Source organism: Parus major, chromosome 6 (assembly GCF_001522545.3).
Source record: "Parus major isolate Abel chromosome 6, Parus_major1.1, whole genome shotgun sequence".
Taxonomy (NCBI): Eukaryota; Metazoa; Chordata; class Aves; order Passeriformes; family Paridae; genus Parus; species Parus major.
The window spans coordinates 8589172-8612977 of NC_031775.1; the positions used below are offsets into that span (position 1 = coordinate 8589172).

The window sequence follows — 23806 nt, forward strand, 5'->3', positions numbered from 1 at the left end:
ACCCCGGTTATACACCTTTATAAAGAGACGGCAGTTGAGAGAAATGTCAGATCCACCAGAGAGAGGCTAACAGATCTTCTACTAACGTGTCATTTTTGGGGACTTCTATGGACTGTAGTCACCACATCTGTAGCTCTTAAACCCTATTTTTACAAGCCAATAAAATGCCACCTTTTGATTATTTCATTTTTGTAAAAGCTTAATATCCTAGAGCAATATTAATATTTCTGTGAACACACAGGTAGTGTGGCACTCTGCCATTAGTTTAATAAAACAGCATAAAATGACAGTCACTGTAAAAGAAGACTGATCTACAACCTCTCCCTTCATATGCTTTATCTGAATAAAAAAGTTTTGAACAGATAAAATAATTAATGCAGAGAGGCTTAAAACCTTTTCTTTTTAAGACTAAGTTAAGCCTCAAAATTCAGACTTAGATCTAGATTTCAAAAGTTCTTTCTAAGATTAAATAAGTCCCATGTTAAATCTGTTTAAGAAGGACTTGTCCTCCACAAAACTCAGATATCCACCTCTGGGTAGTCTCCCACTCCTAACTGCCCCTATTTCCATGCAACCTTTGAACTATTTTCAGCAGCAAAATCTTCTTTTCTCCTATGTCTTCTAGAAATCAAAAAAGGAGTAAAAAAGCAAATTCAGAAGGAACTTTGACAAATTCAGAAAGGTTAAGTAGAATTGACAAAAAAATTATTCAGGCCCTAGAAAATCAGTCATTCAGTTAGGGGGACAAGTTTCATTTTATGTATTAAAATTATTTGAAAATACATTTTAGAGATATCTCACAATGGTGATGCTTTTTATCCTCTATTTAATAAAAGTCCATTTGCAAAACACCTTTGTGGTGTTCAGTGCCGTAGCACAAACTTCAAAGCCAACTTTGCTTAAAGCAGGAGGCTGAACTTCCTGAGTTCTCCGGATTTCTCTTTCAACATGAATTATCCTATGACATGACCTATGCAAAACTAGATAGGCGAAATAAACAATAAAATGAAGTTCCTAAGATTTTTGGTGATTTTCTTGGTGGGCTTTTTTTATTTTTTGAGGATGTTAGTGGGGGTCTTGGGGCTTTGAATACATTTTTGGAATGACATTTTTTCATTTTTAACCTAGCTATAGTTGTTTTTCTTATCTACAGCCTCAGTCTTCCAGAAGAGGGAGTTTGATCCCTTGCTACAGAAAGAGGTAATCTAAGAATGAGCAACTGCAGGTTCCAGATATGACACTTGCAGGTTTCTCTTTGATGAGATTCAAAGAGAAACATGTGTACCAAGTTGTCACAGGTTAAAGTGTTATAAGACCACAGGCTGTAGCTCACTCAGTAGGAAAAAGACTTTTGACATTTGAAAAAGCCAGTTTAACAAACCTGAGGCACAGCAACATGGAAACCAAGAAGTAGAAAGAAAGAAAGAAAAAAAAATCAAAGTTGAAACAAAGCATTTTAAAGAAGCATAAAATTGACACATTTTGGCCTAAGTTTTGTCTGGAAGCTGCAAAATCTTGAAATTCTCCAAGCAGGGATGCTAAACAAACCCTGCTTCCAGTGGCTGGTTCACACTGATCACACTGGCTTATGAGTGAAGTATCATCAGATTACAGGAGAAAGAAATTAGGTGATGGGGTTGACTGCAACAGCAGGAGCATGGCTTGGTGTTTAACCTTTCCAGCCCACTTTTATTCTTCTAGGAGACAATGCATTTATTCTGCAAAAAGGATTGGATAACATTCCCAAAATTTGATAGGAGACCCCTCTTTATTCAAGCTTCTGAGTCAAATGGGACAACTTGAATGTTGATATGATAAGTATAAAATTAATACTGAACATTACAAAATTGAAATACACATTTTGCATAGAAAAGTAGCTTTCAGTGCTAAGAACAATATGCTTGTAATTGAAATGGAGCAATTTGGTAAAATGAGGTAATGGGATAAAGTCATTTTCAATGCCTTGTTCCCCACTTTGGAATATGTCCACAGAACAGTCAAAGCCTTAAAGGTTTTACTTTGCCTCAGAATAAAAGCAGATTAAAAGAAATATCTGCAGCCCACATGCAACTTACCTTTCAGGACTCATTGGGCCAGGCAGGTCTACTCCAGAACACTATAAGGGATAGTACAGGAGTACATTTCTACAATCTATGTTGTAAATAAGTTCCCAATCCTTATTTTTATCAATGCCACATAGGGCTACAGAAAAATGTCTTGTGCATAAAGTTGTATTAAGGTTGTACTTAAAATGCTGAAAATGTAAGTACTCTACCATTGCTGTTAGCTGTATTTATAGAGGAGTTAGACCAGATAAAGAAAGCTGAAGTAATGTTCTAAATATACTCCTGTCCCTGTTCTTTTTGTCCCATTATTACTTCATCCATATAATGGAGAAGATGACTGAGAGAGTGTTCAGGGAGGTCTGCAGTGTTTGCATGGCTGACAGGTTTCCTCCTCTAGAGGGGACTGTGAGCCTGGGTGGCTTTGCCATGCAGCCTTTTCCCCTTATTAATCTGTAAGGTTCCCAAGTGTCTGAGGCTCCCACGGTTTAGGCAAGTTTCTCTCATATACCAAGATTACCAAACTTCTCAAACTACTTGTGCTTGGATTTTTTTGGATTCCTTTTTAACAGCTTTCTCTCATAGCCAGAAAACCTTGGTAAGAGTAGAGATATTAAGGGAAGTGGAAGCTGTTCCTGTGATGCTTAAAGGTCCAGTCAAAGAGCCTGAGCCTGGAGTGTTTTGATATTGGTCTCTGTGTGTTGTACATTTATTTTTCTTACGACTTTAATCCTATCTTTGAGCTGAAGGAAAGTAACAGGTGGTAGATCTGACTGTGAAAAGCCATGGATGCCAATTCAGGAACTCTGAAACACCATCAGGTAGTTTCAGGAGCTTTTCCTGAAAAGAGAATCTTAAATACCTGAACCAGTTAGTTAAATTAAACTACATGTACATGATCTGGCATGCATTAATCCATATTAAGTATTACATAATTTGTATTAATATCTGTGATGTAAAGTCAAGACCTGCCTAACATGTATCTAGAATGAGGTAAGAAGCTGGTGTTAGAAATATTGCAGAGCCATAACACACTATTTTTCATGATGCAAATAATATGCAGATAATAGCTATGCTGAACAAGCTTGGTTTGTTTTAGCAGGCTATTTAAAAAAACATTGTAAGAAGACAAGGACCAAAAAAATCAAGATGCTTTGGCCCATGTATATAATCAACAATTTTATAACAAATTCATTGCTATTTACCAAGTGACCGGTGCAGATTCACTTCCCAGCCATGGCAAGGGTGTATTCTGAAAATACAACCTGTGCTATCACAGGCAAGGTAAGACAAAAACATTGCTGCAGTATTTCATGCATGCAAACTTTAAATGAGCTACATGTTAGCTGGTGTGTCATCAGCAGCAAATTCCCTACCAGAGCACCCTAAGCAATCCCATAAAACTCAAATGAGCTGGACTTGTTCATAAAGCCTGACTGACACCAGCCAGTGCTGGCTACGTGCAGCCCAGACAAAGGAGCTCTCATCTCATTTTTCAGTTTTTGGAAATTTAGTGTTGCATCTTAAAAATTGTTTCTTTCTGAAGCCACCTCCAAATTCACCTTTCAACCATTCTCTTTCTAATCCAAACACACTCAACCACAAACCTAAGTTTTGGCAGTGTAAACCCAGAGCCTTCGAAGATGATAATGCTGTGCTTGACTACTGTGTCAAATACTTTTTACACTCCTCAGGTTGTGCAAATAACAAACATTTCTGCCACTGAGTGCTACTTATCCGTGAGGTATTAATTTTTTTTCTCTCTCCAGAAGGAAAATAACTACATTACTGTCTCCAGAATAAAAGGTTGTCACTGTCCAGCTGCAGCAGAAAGTTCAATTATCTTCTTTCCAGGCTCAACATCCTTAGAACAAGTGCATGTGCACACACATACACAGAGATACATCACATTATGCCAACACACAGAAATGGACCCAAACTGGACCTGTCTTTTTCTCTTTTGAAAACAGTCAAAGCTCAAATAGAAGTTATATTTCTAAACTGACTAGAAATGTACCTAACTCATGTTAACCTTCTTCATTAAAACCAAAAGAGAGGCTCTTCCTGGGCCATGGGTGTGTCCAGTGGATCCATGACAATGTTCAGTCAAAGCTCCCTCTCCTTACATACTCTAAATAATTTTGAAAGAAAACCTCAATAATTTTTTTTTAAAAGCTGATGTTTTCAGAAGGTGTAAAAAGGATGTTTCAGCAGAACTTGGCTCACTGAGTATGATCATGTGGCTGAAAAGCGCTCTGGAAACAATAAAGCCAGATCTCAACTGGAACAAGCATCTCCTACTAAAGAGAAGACCAACACAAAGAAAGAAACAACAATACTGTCTGCACCAGATAAACACTCTGGGGCTTTTGGTCTTGTTAGATGCAGCTTAATCTGGGAGCCTTTTTGGGGCTTTGTGATGTATCTGCATGGATTTAACCTCTGCTCTCGAGAGAGTAAAGCCAGAGTTCCCTGTGAAAAACAGGTCAGACGGGTACCACCCTGTCCTGTTGTTAATCAACTGTCCTGTCCCAGACTTTTAGGATACAAGCTACTTTTTTCTTTGACATATAGTGACACATGCACATAAAACTTGGCTGAGGTAAAATCTGCCTGCTCACTACAAGCTCTGCACTTTACCATTAAAGGTCAAGCTAAGGGGAAAATCAACCAAACACAAAAGCAAACTGTAATGGGAGCTCCACGACACAGAGAACTACAAAGCAACAGGTGCCCTTGGAAACAGGTTTTCACATGGAAAAGCACAAGAAAATAAATTAAAAAGCACAAAGACTAGAAAAACAAGCATTGTTCTTCAAAAAAAACAAAAGAAAACAAATCTAATTTTAAAGAGCACCCAAAACCAGAAGACTTAATATGTTACAGTTCCAGGTATATGAACAAAACCAAGAGACTGGATATGACCCTTTGTTGTACGTCACTTCATTTAAAAATGTAAAATAAGCATAATTAAATTGATTCACCTTCAAAAAACTCATCTTGGATAATATTTTTTGACATTTTATTGGTCAAGAAAATTTAGAAAGGGAAACAGTGGAGTAGGAGAAGATATATGCAATGTTTTTCTGACATGTACCGGCCTGTGTACTAGAAAGTTACTTTGTCTCCACATTATTACCTGAAAGTACACCTCTGTTATTTATTACTTGTGAAAATAGACAACAAATCACTTGTCAAAGTGAATAATAATTAACTTTCATGTAAACTGATATAAAGTATTTCCAAGGAGATTATAATCTCTTCAGTGCTACACAATGTGCATTTATTTCCTTTTGAAGGAACCACTTTGCACTCTGTACAGGGCTTCCTTTTATATTATTTTATTTGTAGTTGAGTCAAAAGTAGAGAAACACAAATGCTTTGGCTCTAAGCAGGGACAGTATTATTCCAGAGCCTAAGCAATCACGTTCCCTGCTGGACTGCCCTGCTGGAGCAGCACATGTGTGAGAAGAGCAGAGACTGGACGATGGTTTTATCCTGCCAAGGAGAGCATCGCTGTTGTTGGCACACAGCTGCAGTGCCCATGGCACGGACTGACTGACTACAGGCAAAGGGTCATCTCACATGGCAAGAGCAGCCTCCAGCACGGATTGAAAAGAGAAGAAAAACATTTGACGTACTTGGATCTGACAAGATTGAGTCGGTTTTCGGCAAAAATTGGTCACAGCGGACTCCTTGGTAGCCCTCTTTGCACCTGAGAAAAAGGGGATAAATGACAAACATACGCATGCGGTAGTAAAAGGTTAATTTTAAGGTACCAAATCCACCCTGCCAACACTGCAAGGGACTTGCATTCCTACAATACGCAAGTTATTTCGGCTATAATGGGGGCATGGTTATTACAGGAACACGACAGAAGCAGGTAAAATACTTTGTATTTCGAAATAAAAGTTCCCCTCAATCCTTTTGATTATTTTAGAAACTATGAAAGTAAACATCGTTTTAGCATAACCATTATTTTAAATATCAATTCAGTGAAACAACCAAAGGGAAAAAAACCTGTATAAAATACACATATTTGCAAATAAAATTATCTCTTTAGGTAACATAGCACTTTATAAAGCTTCCATACCACACAAACCATGAGACAGACAACTTATCTTTGGCTGTCTGAAAAAGCAGGGAACAGTTAGGTAGCCATTAATTTTAATACCAGTTTATACTGTGCTTAAAAGACAAAATGATAAACATCATCAGGCATTGTTTGCAAGCAGGAAGTTTCAGATGCCTGTGAGATTAGATTTTAAAGCACATAAACCAGAATAGCCTCCTGCCTCAACAAATGAGAACTGGCTTTGACTGAGACGGTAATACTATTATTTATCTTGAAGCCTTACTTTGAAGAAATTCCATTTACTGCTTTTGAACTGTTCTCAGAAGTCTCATTTCAACTAAGTGTATCAGAATCAGATCTTTAATTATTTATTCGTCAAGCAGTTTTTCAGAGGAAAGTGATGGACACTTTAATTATAAATGATAGCAACAGGGATTCCTTATCTCCCAAAGCTCTTGCACATCACATAAGCAATATGCTCAAATCAGCATCACCACCTTTCATTAGGGTTGACAACTGCAGCTTGAGCGATGTGATAATGTCAGGAGAAGAAGTTATCTGCTCCTTCACAATGTTTTTACTCAGGCTTCCTCTAAATGTTGCCTTTTAATATGCTTTTGGTTTAATAAATTAATGGTTCAATGAGAAGTGTATCTCACCAGCATTGACTAAGGGATCAGTAAGAACATTTGTGAGAAAATATGTAAAATATCTTTCCATCAGACCTAAAAATGTAGTAAAATTCTACAGTAAGAAAAATATTCAAAATCCCCATACATAATAATGTTTCAAAACCTCCCTTTTGGCCTTTGTTCCTGATGGATATGATGGATATGAGGTACTACTTCAGCTTCCTCCCAGTACTCGCCTATCTAGAAAATAACTGACTTGAAAAAACTGCTCAGGTTTTATTTCATTCAGATCCCACGACAGTGGTCGTAAGTTATTGGTCAAGGAAAAAATATTCTATTAACTAAAACTGTCCACTAGTCAGAAAAACTGAAGTAGTCCACATAGACACTGCTACATGCATCTTTTGCCTCTGATTATGAAACATCAGAAGCTGCCTCACATCAAAAAGAAACTCTTCTTCACAGTCTTGAGAGGAGTTGGCAGACCTCATACCAAAGCTTAAGTACAACTTATGCTGGTGGGGATTCTTGCCTTTCTGTGAGCATTTCCTAATATCTTTTTGACAAACATTTGCACCTGTCTTGGCTATAAATACCATATTACAGACTTAAAACCCTCTATCCCAAACTGTTTGTCATAAAAACATGTGAGGAGAGTCACAGATTGGTATCTCCTGGAAGAGCTGTGCCAAGCGCTCATCAGTGTGCAGACATTTTCACTTACCTGTACCTCTAACAAACATGCCACAAGGGGAATGTGTTTCTTTCAAAATTTAGTACAGAGGTGGATGATATATCAAAGAATAATCTTGTAACACCATAACCTTATGCTCAGGTAATACCTACTATGGTGAGGCTGCACCTTGAATCCTGGGTCCAGTTCTGTGGCCCTCAATACAAGTGGGACATTGAGGTGCTGGAGCAAGTCCAGACAAGGGCAATGGAGCTGGTGAAGGGAGTGGAGCACAAATGAGGAGTGGCTGAGGGAACTGCGGTGGTTCACCCAGAGAAAAGGAGGCTCAGGAAAGACCTTACTGCTCCCTGCAAGTCCCTGAAAGGAACATGTAGTGAGGTGGGGGTTGGTCTCTTCTCCCAGGTAAGCAGTGGCAGGATGAGAGGGAATAGCCTCAAACTGCAGCAGGGAAGGGTTAGATCTGGTATTAGGAAATAATTCTTCAGTGAAATGGTGGTCAGGCATTGGAACAGGCTGTGTGGGAAGTGGGGGAATCAGCATCCCTGGAGGTATTTAGAAGCTGTGTAGATGTGGTGCTGAGGGACGTGGTTTAGACATAGGTTTACTTTAACAGCTGGACTTACTGACACTAGAGGGCTTTTTCACATCAGTTATTCTATGACTTGATGGCCAAATATAGCTTGGTTTTTTAAACTGCATTGTTTCTCAGCAGAGATAAAATTAAAGTCTTCTGGTTCCCTTAACAAATTCCTTTTAAAAATCTCATAATAGCAATAACTGCTCTGCCATTATGACACCCGAGTTCAAACTTTTGCATGTTAAGTCATTAAGCTTTGCAGAATACACATTTGACAGTTATAATACTACAATAGGATGAAAGTTGATCATGTTGTGGCATCCCATAATCTTACCTAAAGCATCTGCCATGTGTCCTAAATAGGCAGATGTGATATGCACACACGCTGCTCATTGGTATCACACCTCTATGGAAGAAAGCACAATAACCCACTGCAGAAAACCCTATTGAAGCAGCACTGTTGTGACACACACAGAAGTTCTGGAAAGTCCAAATGAGGTCACTCAATATCACCATATGCAGTGGGAATGATCAAATACATATTTATGGATGCATTAAAAAAGCCATGAGTTATCAGAGAAACCTTGAGAAATGCTTAGGTGCAGCTCATGGTTTCAGAAATGATCACTTGATTCTGAAACAAACAAATGCTTATTGGAGATACCATAAAAAAAAATATCTATAAAAAGAAAAACCCACCTAGATAAGACATTGCTTATAGTGAAGCAAAAGCTCTGTTCTGTGTCTGGGACCCCTGCAGCAAAGTCTGGAAAGGACAGCCTAATATCCCATGTGCACACCATGGCAAAGGGGTCTAAAAATGGTGTTAATTGCAGCCTCTTTGCAAAATAAATATGAAAAGGGAATTCTCTATTTTGCATTCAGATTTTCACCCAAATGAGTGTGTCTGTCTAGGCTCTAGACCAAAAATTTCAACAGGATTGTATCGTATAAGTGAAATTATTTAAATCCTTCTGATTAAACGGTGTGAAAAGAGAAGCACAGGTAAAGCTAATCTGCAGCTGCTAAAATGCTTGCAAACATATCCCTAACTGGTAAGTGTTAAATTCAACTAAGATTACTTCATCATGTCTTCTTCACATCTTTTTTTAGCAATGTACTTTCCCAGATGATTTTTTAAGGTCAGCAGTAACAAACTGCATTGTGCACTGCACTTCATGAAGTCAGCCACAATGACCTCTGTGTGAAAACACACACACAGAAACACATCTCTCATTCCTCGTGAGAAGGCTTATCTTTTCCTTTCCACTTAAGCACATTTGTAACTAAGTATTAAAAAGTAATTAAGGCACAAGACTTCATTCATTCTTTTATTCTTTATGCTAATGTTTAATAGTACTAATACATGTAGGTTCTAGCCCAAGAGATCACAGACACTTTCTGTGGACATTTCCCAGAGCTGTTTCTTGTACAACCTTATGGAGCCAAGGGGAATTTCAAATAGATGGCTATGTCACTCCTGAGACTAACACAGCACTCCAATTTCCTAGGTTTCAAGTTGGATACATTTTAAAAAGTAAAGTGAATGGGGGCAAATAGCACAATAAACAAAGATAAAGAATAAAATAATAGATTTAAGACAGCAGAAAGGGAAGAAGAGAACCTGCTTAGAAGACTTAGGGTAGGACATAAAACTTATGGCCAAGAAGCTGATACTATCACAATTTACATTTTCCCCAAACACCTCCATATGGAGTTCCATGTCCCCATTAAGCCTAAATATTTACTTGTCAAGGGACAACAAGGTAGAGAATGCAGGAGGGTGGCACCAGCAAACTGCAGAGGCTACAAAAGATGGCAACACTATGAATCCACATCTCTTTCCTCCTTCTCTGTGATATCCATCCATCTGAAATGAAAGCAATTCCCCTTCTTCCCAAGTGAGGTGATCACATTGCCTCTGACCCTGTGAAGAAGTCTGCAGAAAGTAGTTTCTCCCTACAAAGTCCAGAATCTGGCAAACATATAATATATGAGTTCATCTCAAATGAAAATTTTGAAGATGACAGTTGGCATCTCAAGGACAGACTACAGCAGAAGAGAAAGCTATATATTCCTACACACCAGGGAAACAAGCATGTCCTAGGCCAAAGGTCATTTGTGACATTAAAAAAAAAAGAAGTCCTAATAGAGTAGTGCCCAAAAGATTAACTTATATGAACCTATAATCTGATTCTAGTCTCACCAACAGGAGTAATCCAGTTTGAAAGATGGAATTAATAGTCCCTATGAAAAATGAAATTTAATTTTTGCAGTGAATCCAAATCAACACACGTTTCTTTCCCCTTGTAAAACTGCAAATTGGCAGTCTCAAAGAAGATATTAATTAGAATGATCCATCTCAGTGGATCAGTTGCAAATTATTTTCTCTTGACACCATTATATCCACTGTACTAACATTCAGATGCCAATATGAGAACATACTGCAGCTCTTATTTATTCTCTATGAGAGAACTCCAGGATCATAATAAAAAAAAATATTGTAATGGTCTATAAATTTCTATCAAGTATTTATTTTCACACAGAGAATGCAATACTCTTCATCCTGGGTCAGAGAGTCAGTTATACAATAAATCTATGATAGCAAACCATGACATTATATAGGCCATTGGGCTGTCCCACAGTCCAGCCTGAAATATGCTGTAGACAATGAAAAAGAATTCCTTTGCTCTGCAGGTAAGCTAAATATAGATTTCTGTGCCTGCAATGAGAATGACCTTAACTGGAATACACAGAAATTTATATTTATTATTGGGATTGTTATTAGGTGAAGATTTTATTCACAAGGGAAGAAAATTTAATCTTAACAGTGAGGGTCAGACAGGATATCTTGTCATTTAACACATGCAGCCAGTGTAAGGAGAAAAGAAGCTTCCTTGGCTCCACAGATCAGGCCACCTAAACAGAGTGAGAACACTGTGCTCAAAGGCAGAGAGAAAATGAACCCTTCATAAAAATCAATAGTTTGCAGTCTGCTGGTCAGGCACCCACCTGAGGTGCAAGATTCACATTCAGTTTTTGGTGTGAAAATCAAGCATTAGAGACTTGAAGCCAGGCTTTCTATATTGCAGAAATATCCTGATCCTTTGAGTGTTACCTTTTCTGAGAAGGACTCCTTTCTTTAAGTTCTACCCCCTCAATGGTCTATGTTGTGCACTACATATAACCTACTAACTAAAACTAAACTAAATTCAATATAAACATAAAAAAAATTCGCTACATTAAAGTAAAATGAATGCATGGCATTAAAAAGAACAAACTGGGGATCCAATAAGGAACTAGCTAAAGCCATACTGCTTCTTGAGCATAGTCATGAATCCCTTCAGATTTCCCAGGGAAAGCCTGAACAATAATCCAGAACACTCACCCTCCTATTTTCCTTTTTTTTCTTTCTTTCAATAAAGTTAATTTTAGATAATCCTCAGAACTGAGAGGCTACTTACTGTATAATAAAGGTTTCATACCAGGGTTTGAACATACTTAATATTGTTGAGACCTTGCAATTTATTATGTGATTGAATTAAGATACGTATCTGTCTTTTCTTTTTCTTTCCTTAAAGAAATAGTACAATTCTTACAATATGAACAGCATCAACTTCAAAAAGAAAATCAAAAACCCATTTGCCTGTCAGTTTTCTTGACAAATGTTGTAACTATTAAAAATAAGTAGAGCAAGTAACCAGAAAGGAAATTACGTTGAAAAAGCAGACAAAGAACAGTAAAAAAAGGGGAGGTTTTAACATTATCTTCTGTAGAACCAGGCCACTTGAAACACTCTAACATCACAGAGAAATTATGGTCAGACTTTTAAAAATCATATTTATTATTGGTACCATTCCTCATATTTTTCAGTATGTAGACTGTCAGTGCAGCTCTCTAAAACCGGGAAATGCTGTTCAGCTCTCGGGGTAGATGGCACAGAGATTAGAGGTCACAGCTACAAAACCCTGAGAAACTGCCCAGATTTAGATAATAAAGCTTTCTGCTAATTTGTTGACTCCAGTGTTTCAGGATCCTTTAGCCTTGGAGAAACTAAATGGGGACACTTTAGTAAATCCTCTGTAGGAACCACTGAACTAAATGAGGCTTTTAACATATAAAAAGGAGTTATGTGGATTTGACTTCAATGTCTCATCCATAATTATGCTGGAACTACTGAATTATCATTCCTCTCCTGATACAGGTGGTTTGCCTTCATTATCTTTCCTAAAAGATAAGTCATAAAAAGAAATAAAAATTAACAAGATATGTTAGTAAAACCATTCAAGCCATCTAGACCTATGACAGCACCTGAACTAATGATAATTTCCATCCCCTCAACAATAGACCATTTTGCTTTAATTTGGAGGTGTTCCCTTATAAAAAAAAAGAAAAAGAAAAAGCAAGTTTCATATTCTTAATCAATGCACATAGCCTAAGGAGAATTGTTACATAATGGTTCCAGACTACCTAATTCACTTGAAACACCAGTTAGGTTTTGTAAAAGATCTATAAATATATTATTGATAGTTACTTGGTATCAAATTCATTTGTGGCATATCCACACGTAGATAAACATTTCACACTAATTCATGGGCTTTGTGCTTTTCGAGGGATAAGAATTTTGCCATCTGCCTTCATCTCCTTAACAACAAACTTTCATCTGTACCACAAAAAGCATCAGAAACTGTGAGTAACATCTAATAAACCAAATGTTTAACCAACTAACTGAGCAATCATTTCTCTGCTGTTCTGAGTTTAACCAACCAGAAAAACTGAATAGCTCTGATTAAGTTTTTCCACAAGATATGTCTGTGATCAATGATTTACTATGGATGATAAATGAATACAGTCTTTCATTATGCATGGCATTCATCAGCCATGAGAAAGACTTTGACTAATTGGAAAGTGATTTCATATCATATTCAAAGCCCTACACAGCTACAGCACAGAGGAAAGCCACATTCAATACTTGAAATAAAAAGAAAATGAGACCCTGGCTTCATATTATGCCTGCCCAAGATCACCAACTTTATAAATAAAAACCCTCCAAAACTCTTCCTGAAAACATTGGCCAGGGACTCGACTTAGGTAGAAAAATACCACCTAGGAATCAATAAAAAAGGACTAAAAGATGTAAGATTTATATTTGGTATCATGGTGTTTGGTGCTCTCCAGCAGGCCATTTGTTAAAGATGGCAATTATAACAGCAAATGAGGTAATTGTCAGGAGAGGTGAAAACTCACTCCTAAGTGGCTTAACAGGTTTGCTGGATGTGTCTTTTCCCACTTTCCTCCCCACAAATATTACAAGCCTAACATTAAAAACTTTTGCTTCCAGCTACTTAATAAAAGCAACGGCTCAGGACTTTTTTCAAAAACTGTCAAATCCATTTTTCCCTTTATTACATTGAATATTTCCCAATTCAAAAGAGAAAAAAATACTCAGAAAATTTAATTTTTTTTTGTTTCAAGCCCTAGCTAGATGTACAATCTAGAAGAAACAAGCCAGAAGGATCCTTTGCTTATCGTGGCAAAGGCATGCAAGATTTCCAACTTGGCCCTGCAGAATCAAGACCATTTTCCAAACTGCAGTAAAACTTTCTATTTAATTTTTTTTTGACAAAATTTAAAATACACACAAGAATTCAGACACTTGCCTAGTAATAATATCTTCATTGAATACTGCTTGTCACAGACTCCTCTCCTAAAAAAGCTCAAGGTCACATCAAGCCAGAGCTTACCTACAGAGACAGAGTGCCTCTTCCAGGAACTCAAAACCCCCCAGTAATTCAGTGAGCTATTTGCTTTGTACCTGTTTTTATACCTGGTTTGAAAAAAATAATTGGAGTCACTCGGAGGTGTCAGTTAAAATATCCTTAACTACTACCAGATGCTCTACACAAACGATGCCCTCTGACTTTATGGCAAGAGATAAACATGCTCCGTTACTGTATTTTCTATGGTCTGCACACATCGCATTTCAGAGATAAGAGCAATTTGACATGCAGTGTAATTGCCTACCAAAGTTCAAATACAGGAATGTTTTGCAGAATAACCCTTCCTTAGCATATTAAATATCATTTGGTACCCAGAGGAAGAATAGTTTCAAAATTCAAACAGGCCACTCTCTGGAGTGACTGGAAAATGAAAAATCTTAGTTTCCATATTATACAGAAAGTTTTAGTCCTGTGCAGAATATTTTTTTTTTCTGAAGACTGATATGTGTCATTATATAAATTTAGCTGTCTGAATGAGTTTCTTGTTTGACTTAACAGAACCTACACCATAAAAGAAGTACTAGTACATAAAAAAAAAGTACTGTTTGACACTAGGGAGTCAAGTGATTTTGTCCACAATGCAACTTTAAGTTTCACCAGCCAAAGCATTTGTAATTTAGTAGGGTTTGGACAGGTACATTTCAGCCTATAGGGTATTAGCTGCAGGAAATACCCCCTTGACTACAGATGGTACCTGACCCATCAGTGACATTATTATTTATTTGTGCAAAATGGAAACTTTTTTCCAATGGAAAACTAGAAATGGGGTTATTTCCTATATATAAGGTAAAATTATGCACAGTAAAGAGCAGCATTCACAAAAGGACCTACTACATTTGAATGAACAATTTTCATCTCTTCTCAATACTTTTTGTGAAAGTAGGCAGCTGCATGAGAAGCCACCCATGCTCTGTCTGCCACCACCTGCCAAGCCCAACAAAAAAGAAAACTTTAAGGATTGGAATATTATGAAATAACAGCAACTCCAATAGGTAGCACAGATCTGACATGCTTTCTGCCAGAACATACTGGCCATACATACAAGGCTCTTGCTTGATTCCATTTTCAAAATAATGGCAGCAGAAAGCAACAATCAGGAAAGCCATTATGTCCCATTTAATATCATTTTGTGGACTAGAATTAGTCTCTGACAAGACATCCCTATGAAATTTGATGAATACATTTGCTTCTCCTGAATTCCTAATCATAAAGCAACTGAAGTGAACTCAGCCATGTGTTCCTGATAATTCTCTTCTGGATTCAGGTGAAAGAAAGGCAGCGGAGTTCACACTGCCTGTAGACAGTGCTACCAAATCCTTCCCATCACATACACACAAAAGGAGCAGAACAGGTCATTTTGATTGTATTCTTCTATTTCAAAGGACCTAATATCTAAAGACTAAACCTTTAGAAGGAAAAAAGCAGATGTTGCCTGCTCAGCAGCTCTGCTCCAGGAGCCACACCACTCTCCTCCTGTGTGACCTTCAGCCTGTTACTGAACAGCATCGTCCCTCCCAGTGCTGCTGGAACAGCAGTGTCATAAGATCAGCACAGCCTTCCCTGTGGCTGGAATTTTGTGAGGTGAAATTACCAAGAGACGTGCAATAATGGTGGCAGTATAAACACTGAAGCCATTTGGGTAATAAAATAAATATACCTTTGTCATTTTCTGCAGAAAGCAGAAATCCTGTATTGTCAAGCTCACTTATTCATTATGTTTTTCTACAGAGAAAAAATATTGAGAATTTTTATAAAGTGAAGCTATGTTAATGAAACATGCATTAAACATTGATTACAAGGAAAATTAGGATATTCTAATTTTCTGTTTTAGACTGAGCTTCTAAAATATTAACATACCAAGTAACAACAAAGCAAATCTTTGTATTTCCATCCACTGTCATGCAGGATGTGAGCCCCTTTCTAGCAATGGGATATAAAGGCTCCTTGTGTTTTAGAGCACAGAATAGAAACATTCTGGCTTTGGCTGGAGTAGAGTTCATTTTCTTCATAGTAGCTGGTGCAGAGCTACATTTTGGATTTGTGCTGGAAGCAGTGTTGATGTTTTCCTTAGTGCTGAGCAGCGCTTGCTCAGTGTAACCAGGACTTTTCTCACACTCCCCACCACTGAGGAGGCTGAGGGCTCGCAGGGACTTGGGACAGGCAGGACAGCTGACCCCAAACGACCTCAGGGACCACATGGTGCCATACTCAGCAACATAACAAAGCTGGGAGAAGAAGAAGGAAGAGGGTGACATTTGGAGTGATGATGCCTGTTTTCCCCAGCCAGCTGGGCCTGGCTGAACACCTGCCTGAGGATGGGAAGTGGTGAATTCATTCCTTGCTTGGCTTTGCTCACATGCAGGGCTTTTTCTTTCACTGTTAAACCGGCTTTTCTTCCACTCACAAGTTTTCTCCCTCTTACCCTTTCAATTTCCATCCCCTCACTGGGGGAGAAGGAGCAGCTGCAAGTCTGGGTTTAAACCACAACAAACAAGTAGGGAGGAAAGCCTTGTGCCAATGACCCCTGAGGCTGGATGGTGGCTGTCAGCCAAACCATGGATATGCCAAGCCCTGGATGGGTACACTATCCAGACATGCTCAGCTTCACCATCTAGCTTCAAGAGTTTTATTATTTTTCCTCCTTTGTTAAGGCCTTAATGCTAGTAGTGCCACAGAAATTCAGAGGAAAGGCTCTGCGAGTTGGTGTGTAGTAAATCTGCAGAGAAACAGGGGCTGCTGGAAGAAACCTGCTCCCTGCCACTCCGCTGCTACTTTCCACCAGGGCAGACAAGGAGGAAAGTACTCAGCAAACCAGAAGAATTTTCAGGGCTGCCTCTGGAACAGAGCACCCCAACAACAGAGCTGCAAACAGCACAGTGGGGGCTCCTGCAGGTACAATTGCCAGCTGGGTGCCCAAAAAGCACTTTAACAGCAGCAGTTCTGCATTTGACCCAGTCTTCAACTCGTCAAAGAGACAGCACTAGTGTCTTTATGACTTCCAGGTTAGCTACATTTCACTGTCAGGAAATTCACTGACTACACACCTCAGTCTCATCCCTCTACCTCTCCTGATACCTTGTTCAATTCTCTAAACATCTAAGAAACTAAAGGTTTTGTTGTTTCAGTGTAATGCTATAGTAGCTTATTCAAATGCTGTTGATATGTTCGTACTCTATGTCACAGAGGCAGACAGCACAACAGAGATTTTGACTCACAAATTTACTGCACTTTTTGGTAAAATTTGGCAGCCCAGGGTGTGTTCCATGATGCAGCAGTTGTTTTATTGGGATTAACTGAGTTAGTTAATCTAAGGTTACCTCGGGCATTTCTTCATTCCCTTTGTTACAGACTATTCTAAATAAAATATTGCCACCCTTGATATTTTCACACCATTTACTGGCAATCCTCTCCTCATAACTTCACAGCTAAATAACTACATTTATAAAGAAATTGATTGTTCAGAAGTCAGACCAGCCCTGCAGTGAAACAGTTTATCTCACTTTTGTGCATGGAATTGATATATGAACATATTTATACTATGACTGGAGTAATTACTCAATAAACTCATTATCATTATACGTTTACCTATGCCGCTAATGAGGCTTTTTCCCCCAGTTGTATGTAGTAAGTTCCTTTAAACGTCATTGCATAGATCAGGAAATAAAAAATGACCAGTCTTGCTTTTTCCAGTAATACCAAATAACCTTTTCCTTCTTGGTTGCCTTTACTATCTTTCACATTTATTAAAAAAGAGACACTCATTAATTTTATTTATTTTACCAACTCAGTGAGTTTCTAAACAGAAGAGAACAGCTCTGAAGAATATCCTCTTTATTTTTTGCTTATTGCTGAAATATGCTGGCTCTTCCTTTTAGAAGTTTTTGCCCCTTTACTCCCCTCCACTACTTAGATGGTCTACATGATAACTTTAATTTGGATTTTATCCTGCTAAGATGATTTATAATATATTTTTCATACAAAACAATACTTACATTTTGAAAAATGGAAAAAAGCATAAAACCTGGTTTAGAGCTATGCTATTCCATTTTACAGACAAAAGTAAGATTCTGTAACAAAATAATGCCTTATTACCACTTGATCCACTTGAAAAGCTGAAACCCATAGTTCTCCAGACAAAATATGTTTCTACTAAGTGCTTAGTGGGGAAGAAAACTTCTCAAAATACCTGGCTAATATTTTAAAGAAATTAATGTCAAGATAACCAGCATAAAGTGAGGGAAACCATGTACTTGCTAGTTTAAAATACTCTTCAGTTACTTCATACATGGCTGGGTTCAAAATTCATAAAGAAAGAAACATTGACTGCACTTCAACTTGGTATTACTTTTAATTTATTTTGTGCTAAATCTGTAAGCATTCACATGGGACTTACTGTGAAAGTAAGTTTCATTTGATTTGATATAAAACTTTTTAAATAGACCCTGATGCAATAGAGATTAATACAGCTGTGTTACCAACTTGAAGGTAGCACAATGACTAAACATCTCAAGCCTTAAAAATAACATTAAGGATGATACACACTGCTGTCCTTTTCTTTTATACATTTATTGAACTTCTTAAAGATTGCAGTATTGATTTAAATCCTTGGGTTTTAAATCCATGGTCACATTAACTTGTTTCTATTATTCCTCTGAAGTTAAAAAAAAAAAACAAAAAACAAAACCAAAATGAATGAAAGCAGATATCTCTGGGGCAAAAGTCCAGTTAAACATTGAGCTAGGAATTAGCATTTTACAGTCTCAGGTTAACATGATCTAATGTAAAGCATAAAATTAATTACTTAGATTTGTTGATCACCATTTTGACACATCAGCTCCTGGCTTTATAATTTAACTTAACCTAATTACAAGCTAAATGTCAGAAAAAAACCCCCAACAAACAAAACCCAACCAACCAACAAACTTAAACCCATCTTGGCTTTTAAATTAGGAAATTAACATTATTCCACTGATTTTAGAACATATTTCTTGCATTACAAAACATATAGGTACTACACAAAATCAAAATAAATATAGCTGCATTCATTTTAGCAGTTAGACAGGTAAAAATATTTTTTGTATTCCAAACATTGCTTTCCAAGTGTCTTAACCTTTGATGGTAATCATAAACCCAAGAAAATTGTTCATCTTCATCATCTATTGGTTATCTTATTGGTTTCATAAAAAATGGTTTTCCCAGATATTAAATATAAAATTATGCCTTATTTAAACAAACTCAATCTGCAAAGATTTACAATTTAATATAAAGGCTTCTGTCTCTAGAGCTGTATTACAGAAAATTAAATCCATCAATCCTGAAATTATTTTTTTTCCTTTGAAACTTCAAAATCTACTCGAGTCAGGGAAAAAAGCTTCAAGTAATTAGAAGAGTTTTGCATATCTATCACTGCTAATAACCTGAGTCCCAGAGTGCTGTGGAAGGGAATCAGTGAAGTAAATAAGTAATACGGGTGTGTCAGGGAAGAAATGCTTTCTTCAGCACCTTCCTGGTAGGCCCCAGGCCTTTCTCCCTCCACTTGCTGTAGTTTGCTTTCATCAGTTCTTGCAGTCTGGGAATGAGAATCCCTGGTAGCAGGTTTGGAACTCTTCTTCCCCCAGACTGTACCTGCAAACTGGATTTGTTCTTTTCCAAAATGCCAGCCCACCTCAGGAGCAGCACAGACTCTGAGGGTCACCATCAGGAGGGTCACCATCAGGAGGGTCACCACCGTGAGGGTCAGCACTGTGAGGGTCATCATCAGGAGGGTCACCATCAGGAGGGTCACCATCAGGAGGGTCACCATCAGGAGGGTCACCATCGTGAGGGTCATCATCATGAGGGTCACCATCATGAGGGTCACCATCATGAGGGTCACCACCGTGAGGGTCACCATCAGGAGGGTCAGCACCGTGAGAGTCATCATCAGGAGGGTCACCATCAGGAGGGTCACCATCAGGAGGGTCACCTGGCCTCCACCGATGCTCTGCACCTCTCAAAGGCACGTGCTCGGAAAAATGCCAGGTATGGAATCTCATCAACAGCATCAGTCTGGCACAGAAGGTGCTCTCAGGTGACCAAAGCCCTGCTGTGGCTGGGATGAGCAGAGGCTGAGATGACTGAGCTCCAAGACAAGGCTCAAGAGGGATTTTATTGATGTGCAGAAATGCCAGGGAGTGGGGGGGACACCACAGAACACAGAGATAAACTCTTCTCAGTGTTACCCAGTGAAAAGACAATGAAACCATACTGAAGAACACAGAAGACTCCATTTAAACACCTCTGGCTTACTTTGAGGGTGGCAAAATATTGTAACAGGTTACTTGGACTATCATCATTTGAAATATGATGGACATCATTTGAAATATTCAAAACTTGGGTGAAAAGTCCTGAACAGCCTGAAGTAACTGATCTGCTTGAGAGGGAGTTGGACCAGATGGTCTGCAGAGATGTCTTCCTACCTTAACAATTATCTGATCAATGAAAAAAAAATAATTTCTCTGACAATTACAAGAGCTCTCACTGTAAAAAAAAAAACCAACCCCCACAGCAACTCCTTGTCACCCAACCCAGAACAAAATCTCCACAAATGAAATCAGTTCTAGAAAAACAACCTTTACTGAGGGCCAGTGTATTTCCTCAATATCAGTATAATTGTTAACAATCATTCAGCATCATGAGACACAGTAAAAAAAAAAAAGATTTCCTAATCTGAAAAACACATCCTCTGCTTTGTAAGTGAAGTGCTCAAATGATTCATGGAAATCAATCACAGAGGTTCCTTTACTTACTAAAGAAACCTAGGCTCTCTCTCTCTATATATATATATTATTTTCTCCCCTCCATGCCCCAGAGCTTGAGGGGGTCTGGTTTCACCACTGCTTTCAAAGTAACTCACCTCACTTAGAACCACAATAAAACAAATAAATGACATAAATGAAATGCAATGTATGAGCTGTTATATTAGCTCAATTTTTCCCCTTTTTTATAAAAACTTTTGACCTTTTTATTTTGATTGATACAGTAAATTGCACCCTGAGGAGATAAAAAATAGGAAGCATGAGCTAAATCAGAGACAGACAAAGCAAAAGATTGCATACAGCTTAGAGAAAGCAATTTACAGCTAAGAAGAAGGTTGTAAAAAACAAGCATTTTTCTTGAGTCTAGCTGATGTGATCTGTACTAATTCATGACTAGAAAGCAACTACCCAACCCACCAGTACAATAAAAGCATAAAAACATTACACCTATTTTTTAACCACCTCTGTAGGAGGCTTACTGAATTCTCCCTCAAGACACTTATTTCAACAATCACCCATAGCCCTTCTGCATGTTCCTGCTATCTGTATAAGGAGCTGAGGATTTCAGAGGAAGGAGAGCCTGTGACAATTCATAAAAGGGAAGCAGTACTAGTTAGATTACAATGAAAGTACAGCAAAACCACTTCTGCAGTTCACTCTGTATGACTGAGCTTATCCAAGCCTTAGGCCTTCCTTGGGAAGAAGGAAAATGCACAGAGGACAAAGGTTTCTCAGAGCAAGTGGAAATGAAAGCAAGAATCAGTCTCAGGACTGCTCTTTTAATGTAGAGCCATAGTTTTTTTCACCTCCACCTCAGTGTCCAGCCAGTACCAACCATTATCTTAGTGAAACAGGGGGAATGAAATGCATTGCACAACCACAGCCTTTCTACTGCTCCTGTATTCCCAGCAGGAAATGCAGACTGCTCTCTGCTGTCTCCATTCACAGGAGGGGTCTGTGGATACATGTGCATAGTGTGGGGTGATGTCTGGGTTTTGGCTAGGCTCACACACCCTCCAGCTCACCCATCCACACAGGACTAAAAGGCCACTGGGATAAACTGCTCTTTTCTACCAAACTGAAGCAATCCAATGCTAACGCAATGCAAGTCTCACACGCTTTAAGCCCACAATCTGTTTTTTCATGCCCATCTCCCTACCAGACTTGGAAAACTTTTAAAACTCAAGCTGACTTCCAGCCACTGCAACTGAGACTACCAAACCACTCAGTACAACCTTGCATATCTTCAGGAGGATGAACAGCAGTGCTTGATAAAGACCTTTTGCACTCTAATCCCCTTATCTGATTTGCACTTACTCCTTCCTCCCCAGCTCACCACAAATGTTTAAGTAACCCCTAGATGTCCCAACTTCCACCTAATTCAATTTTAGGAGGACAATATTACCCCTTAAGCATTCTGCTCCACTTCAGATGCATCCACAAGAGCTACTTTCTGGTGGTGGGGTTTCAGTTAATTAAATCAGTGTTTCAGGATTTCAGGCCATCTGCTGAGACAATAAAATCTCCTTGCTGCAGCAGAGAGGAGCTGTGCCCAGCAGAGCTGTGTTTACCAGTGCAATGCCTCCTGAGTGAAACCAGTTCTTCCCTCTCAGCTTTCTTGACAAGCAGCCTGGCAAGACCTTCCTGAGAGGAAGCAGCTCAGGCCAAGAAACTCAGGCTGCTCTGAAGAAGAATTCAGTCTATGGCCACCTTTACCTTTTGGCACACCAAGAGTACCTTATTTAAGCTGCAAAGCCTGCATATCACAGGAGCAAATCTATTTAGGTGCAAGGAAGCTTAAAAGTTAAAGCATACTGTGGACCCACACCTCTCATGGGAACATCAAGTTTTGGGAATCCAATAAAAATGAAAAGATGCAGACAGCACCACCAGAGCTGTGGTCTAATTTGAATGCTTTCTCCTGCAGCCCATGCACTGTGCTGTGAGGCTGTGCACTTACACCACTCTCAATAATTGCAATAATTTCCTTATGCGCTGCAGGGTGCATCAGGCTCCCTTCCTACATGGTGTGAGACAGAGCCCTCTCCATAAGCCAAAGAACAAGTTCAAAAAAGAAAACTACAACTGTAGAGAACAAAGACTCACTCTTTGTTCTTCTTCTCTTTTTATGCTAGCACTGTTCTAGCTGTTTGGCACTTTATTACTTTTGTTTGCTTGTTTGTGCACCTACTTGAGCTCTCAGTAAACACAGGTTTCACAACTATAAATAAAACATACATGAAATATGTTCCTGTCTACAGTTTCAACTCCCTTTGCACCTTCCTAATCTTCTGTATTTTATGCAGCCTATGTTCTGTAAACACAGATCCTGGGGCAGTTCAATACTCTTGTGGATGCTCCAGCAGAGGAGGACTGCTGTCATCCCTAACTATTTTAAAACTCTGAACAGATGTTTCACTGCACAACATAACAAATAACTTCAGACGAGTAAGATGAGATGATTTTTCCAAGACATTCATAAAATTCAACTGTTTTGTTGTTTTTTTTTTAATCCTGTAACCTGTTTAATCCTATTCCAAAGCCAAAACCTGAATTTTTATAATAATGTGGATATTCTATAGCCCACCTAAATTTTTCATTGTCCCTAAAATAATATTCCTCTAGTAACAGAGCCTATTGGAATTACACAGTTGTCTTTTTAAATATAGAATAACACTGAAGGTCCCAAAAGGATGGCTTCAAAATTATTTATTCAAATCACAAAAGAAACAGCCTTTTTATGCATCTGAATTATTAATCCTTATTTTTAGAGCTTTAATATGTGAAGATCAAGCAGCCAGTGGAACTGGCACTTGGCCTCAGAGGATGATCTTGTCACACTCTGAGCTTATTTTCTTGCTCTAAAAAAGCACACGACCACATCTAACTTCCAGTGTGAACTTTCAACAGAAGCACTCCCACATCAAAATTTAAGTGATTTTTGGAAATGCTGGATGAGTAACATCTCTTACATCTCAAAGTATTTCCTAATTATGAACTCCATCCCAACCCTCAACAGGACAAACTACAACTTCCCTGAATGAAAAACAACTCCAAAACAATCTCCAATTCTCAAAACTTGATGCAAATGTGTCCAGCACCCAGCTATCCTGAGAAGTGCATTGTACACATTTATTATTGTACACAGAAGGGCGTTTCCCACTGCTCCAGAGAAGATGCACAAGGCT

At 38.4% G+C, this 23806-nt stretch overlaps 1 protein-coding gene across 1 annotated transcript in view; it reads right to left on the bottom strand.

The window, feature by feature from the left end:
* Positions 1–23806, bottom strand: part of NRG3 (neuregulin 3) — a gene marked incomplete at its 5' end in the record, with an annotated part of 360517 nt that overhangs the window by 109557 nt on the left and 227154 nt on the right. The window contains one exon of the mRNA XM_015632454.2: positions 5705–5778. Coding sequence (XP_015487940.1) covers positions 5705–5778 — 74 coding nt within the window. The remainder of the gene's footprint in view (positions 1–5704; positions 5779–23806) is intronic.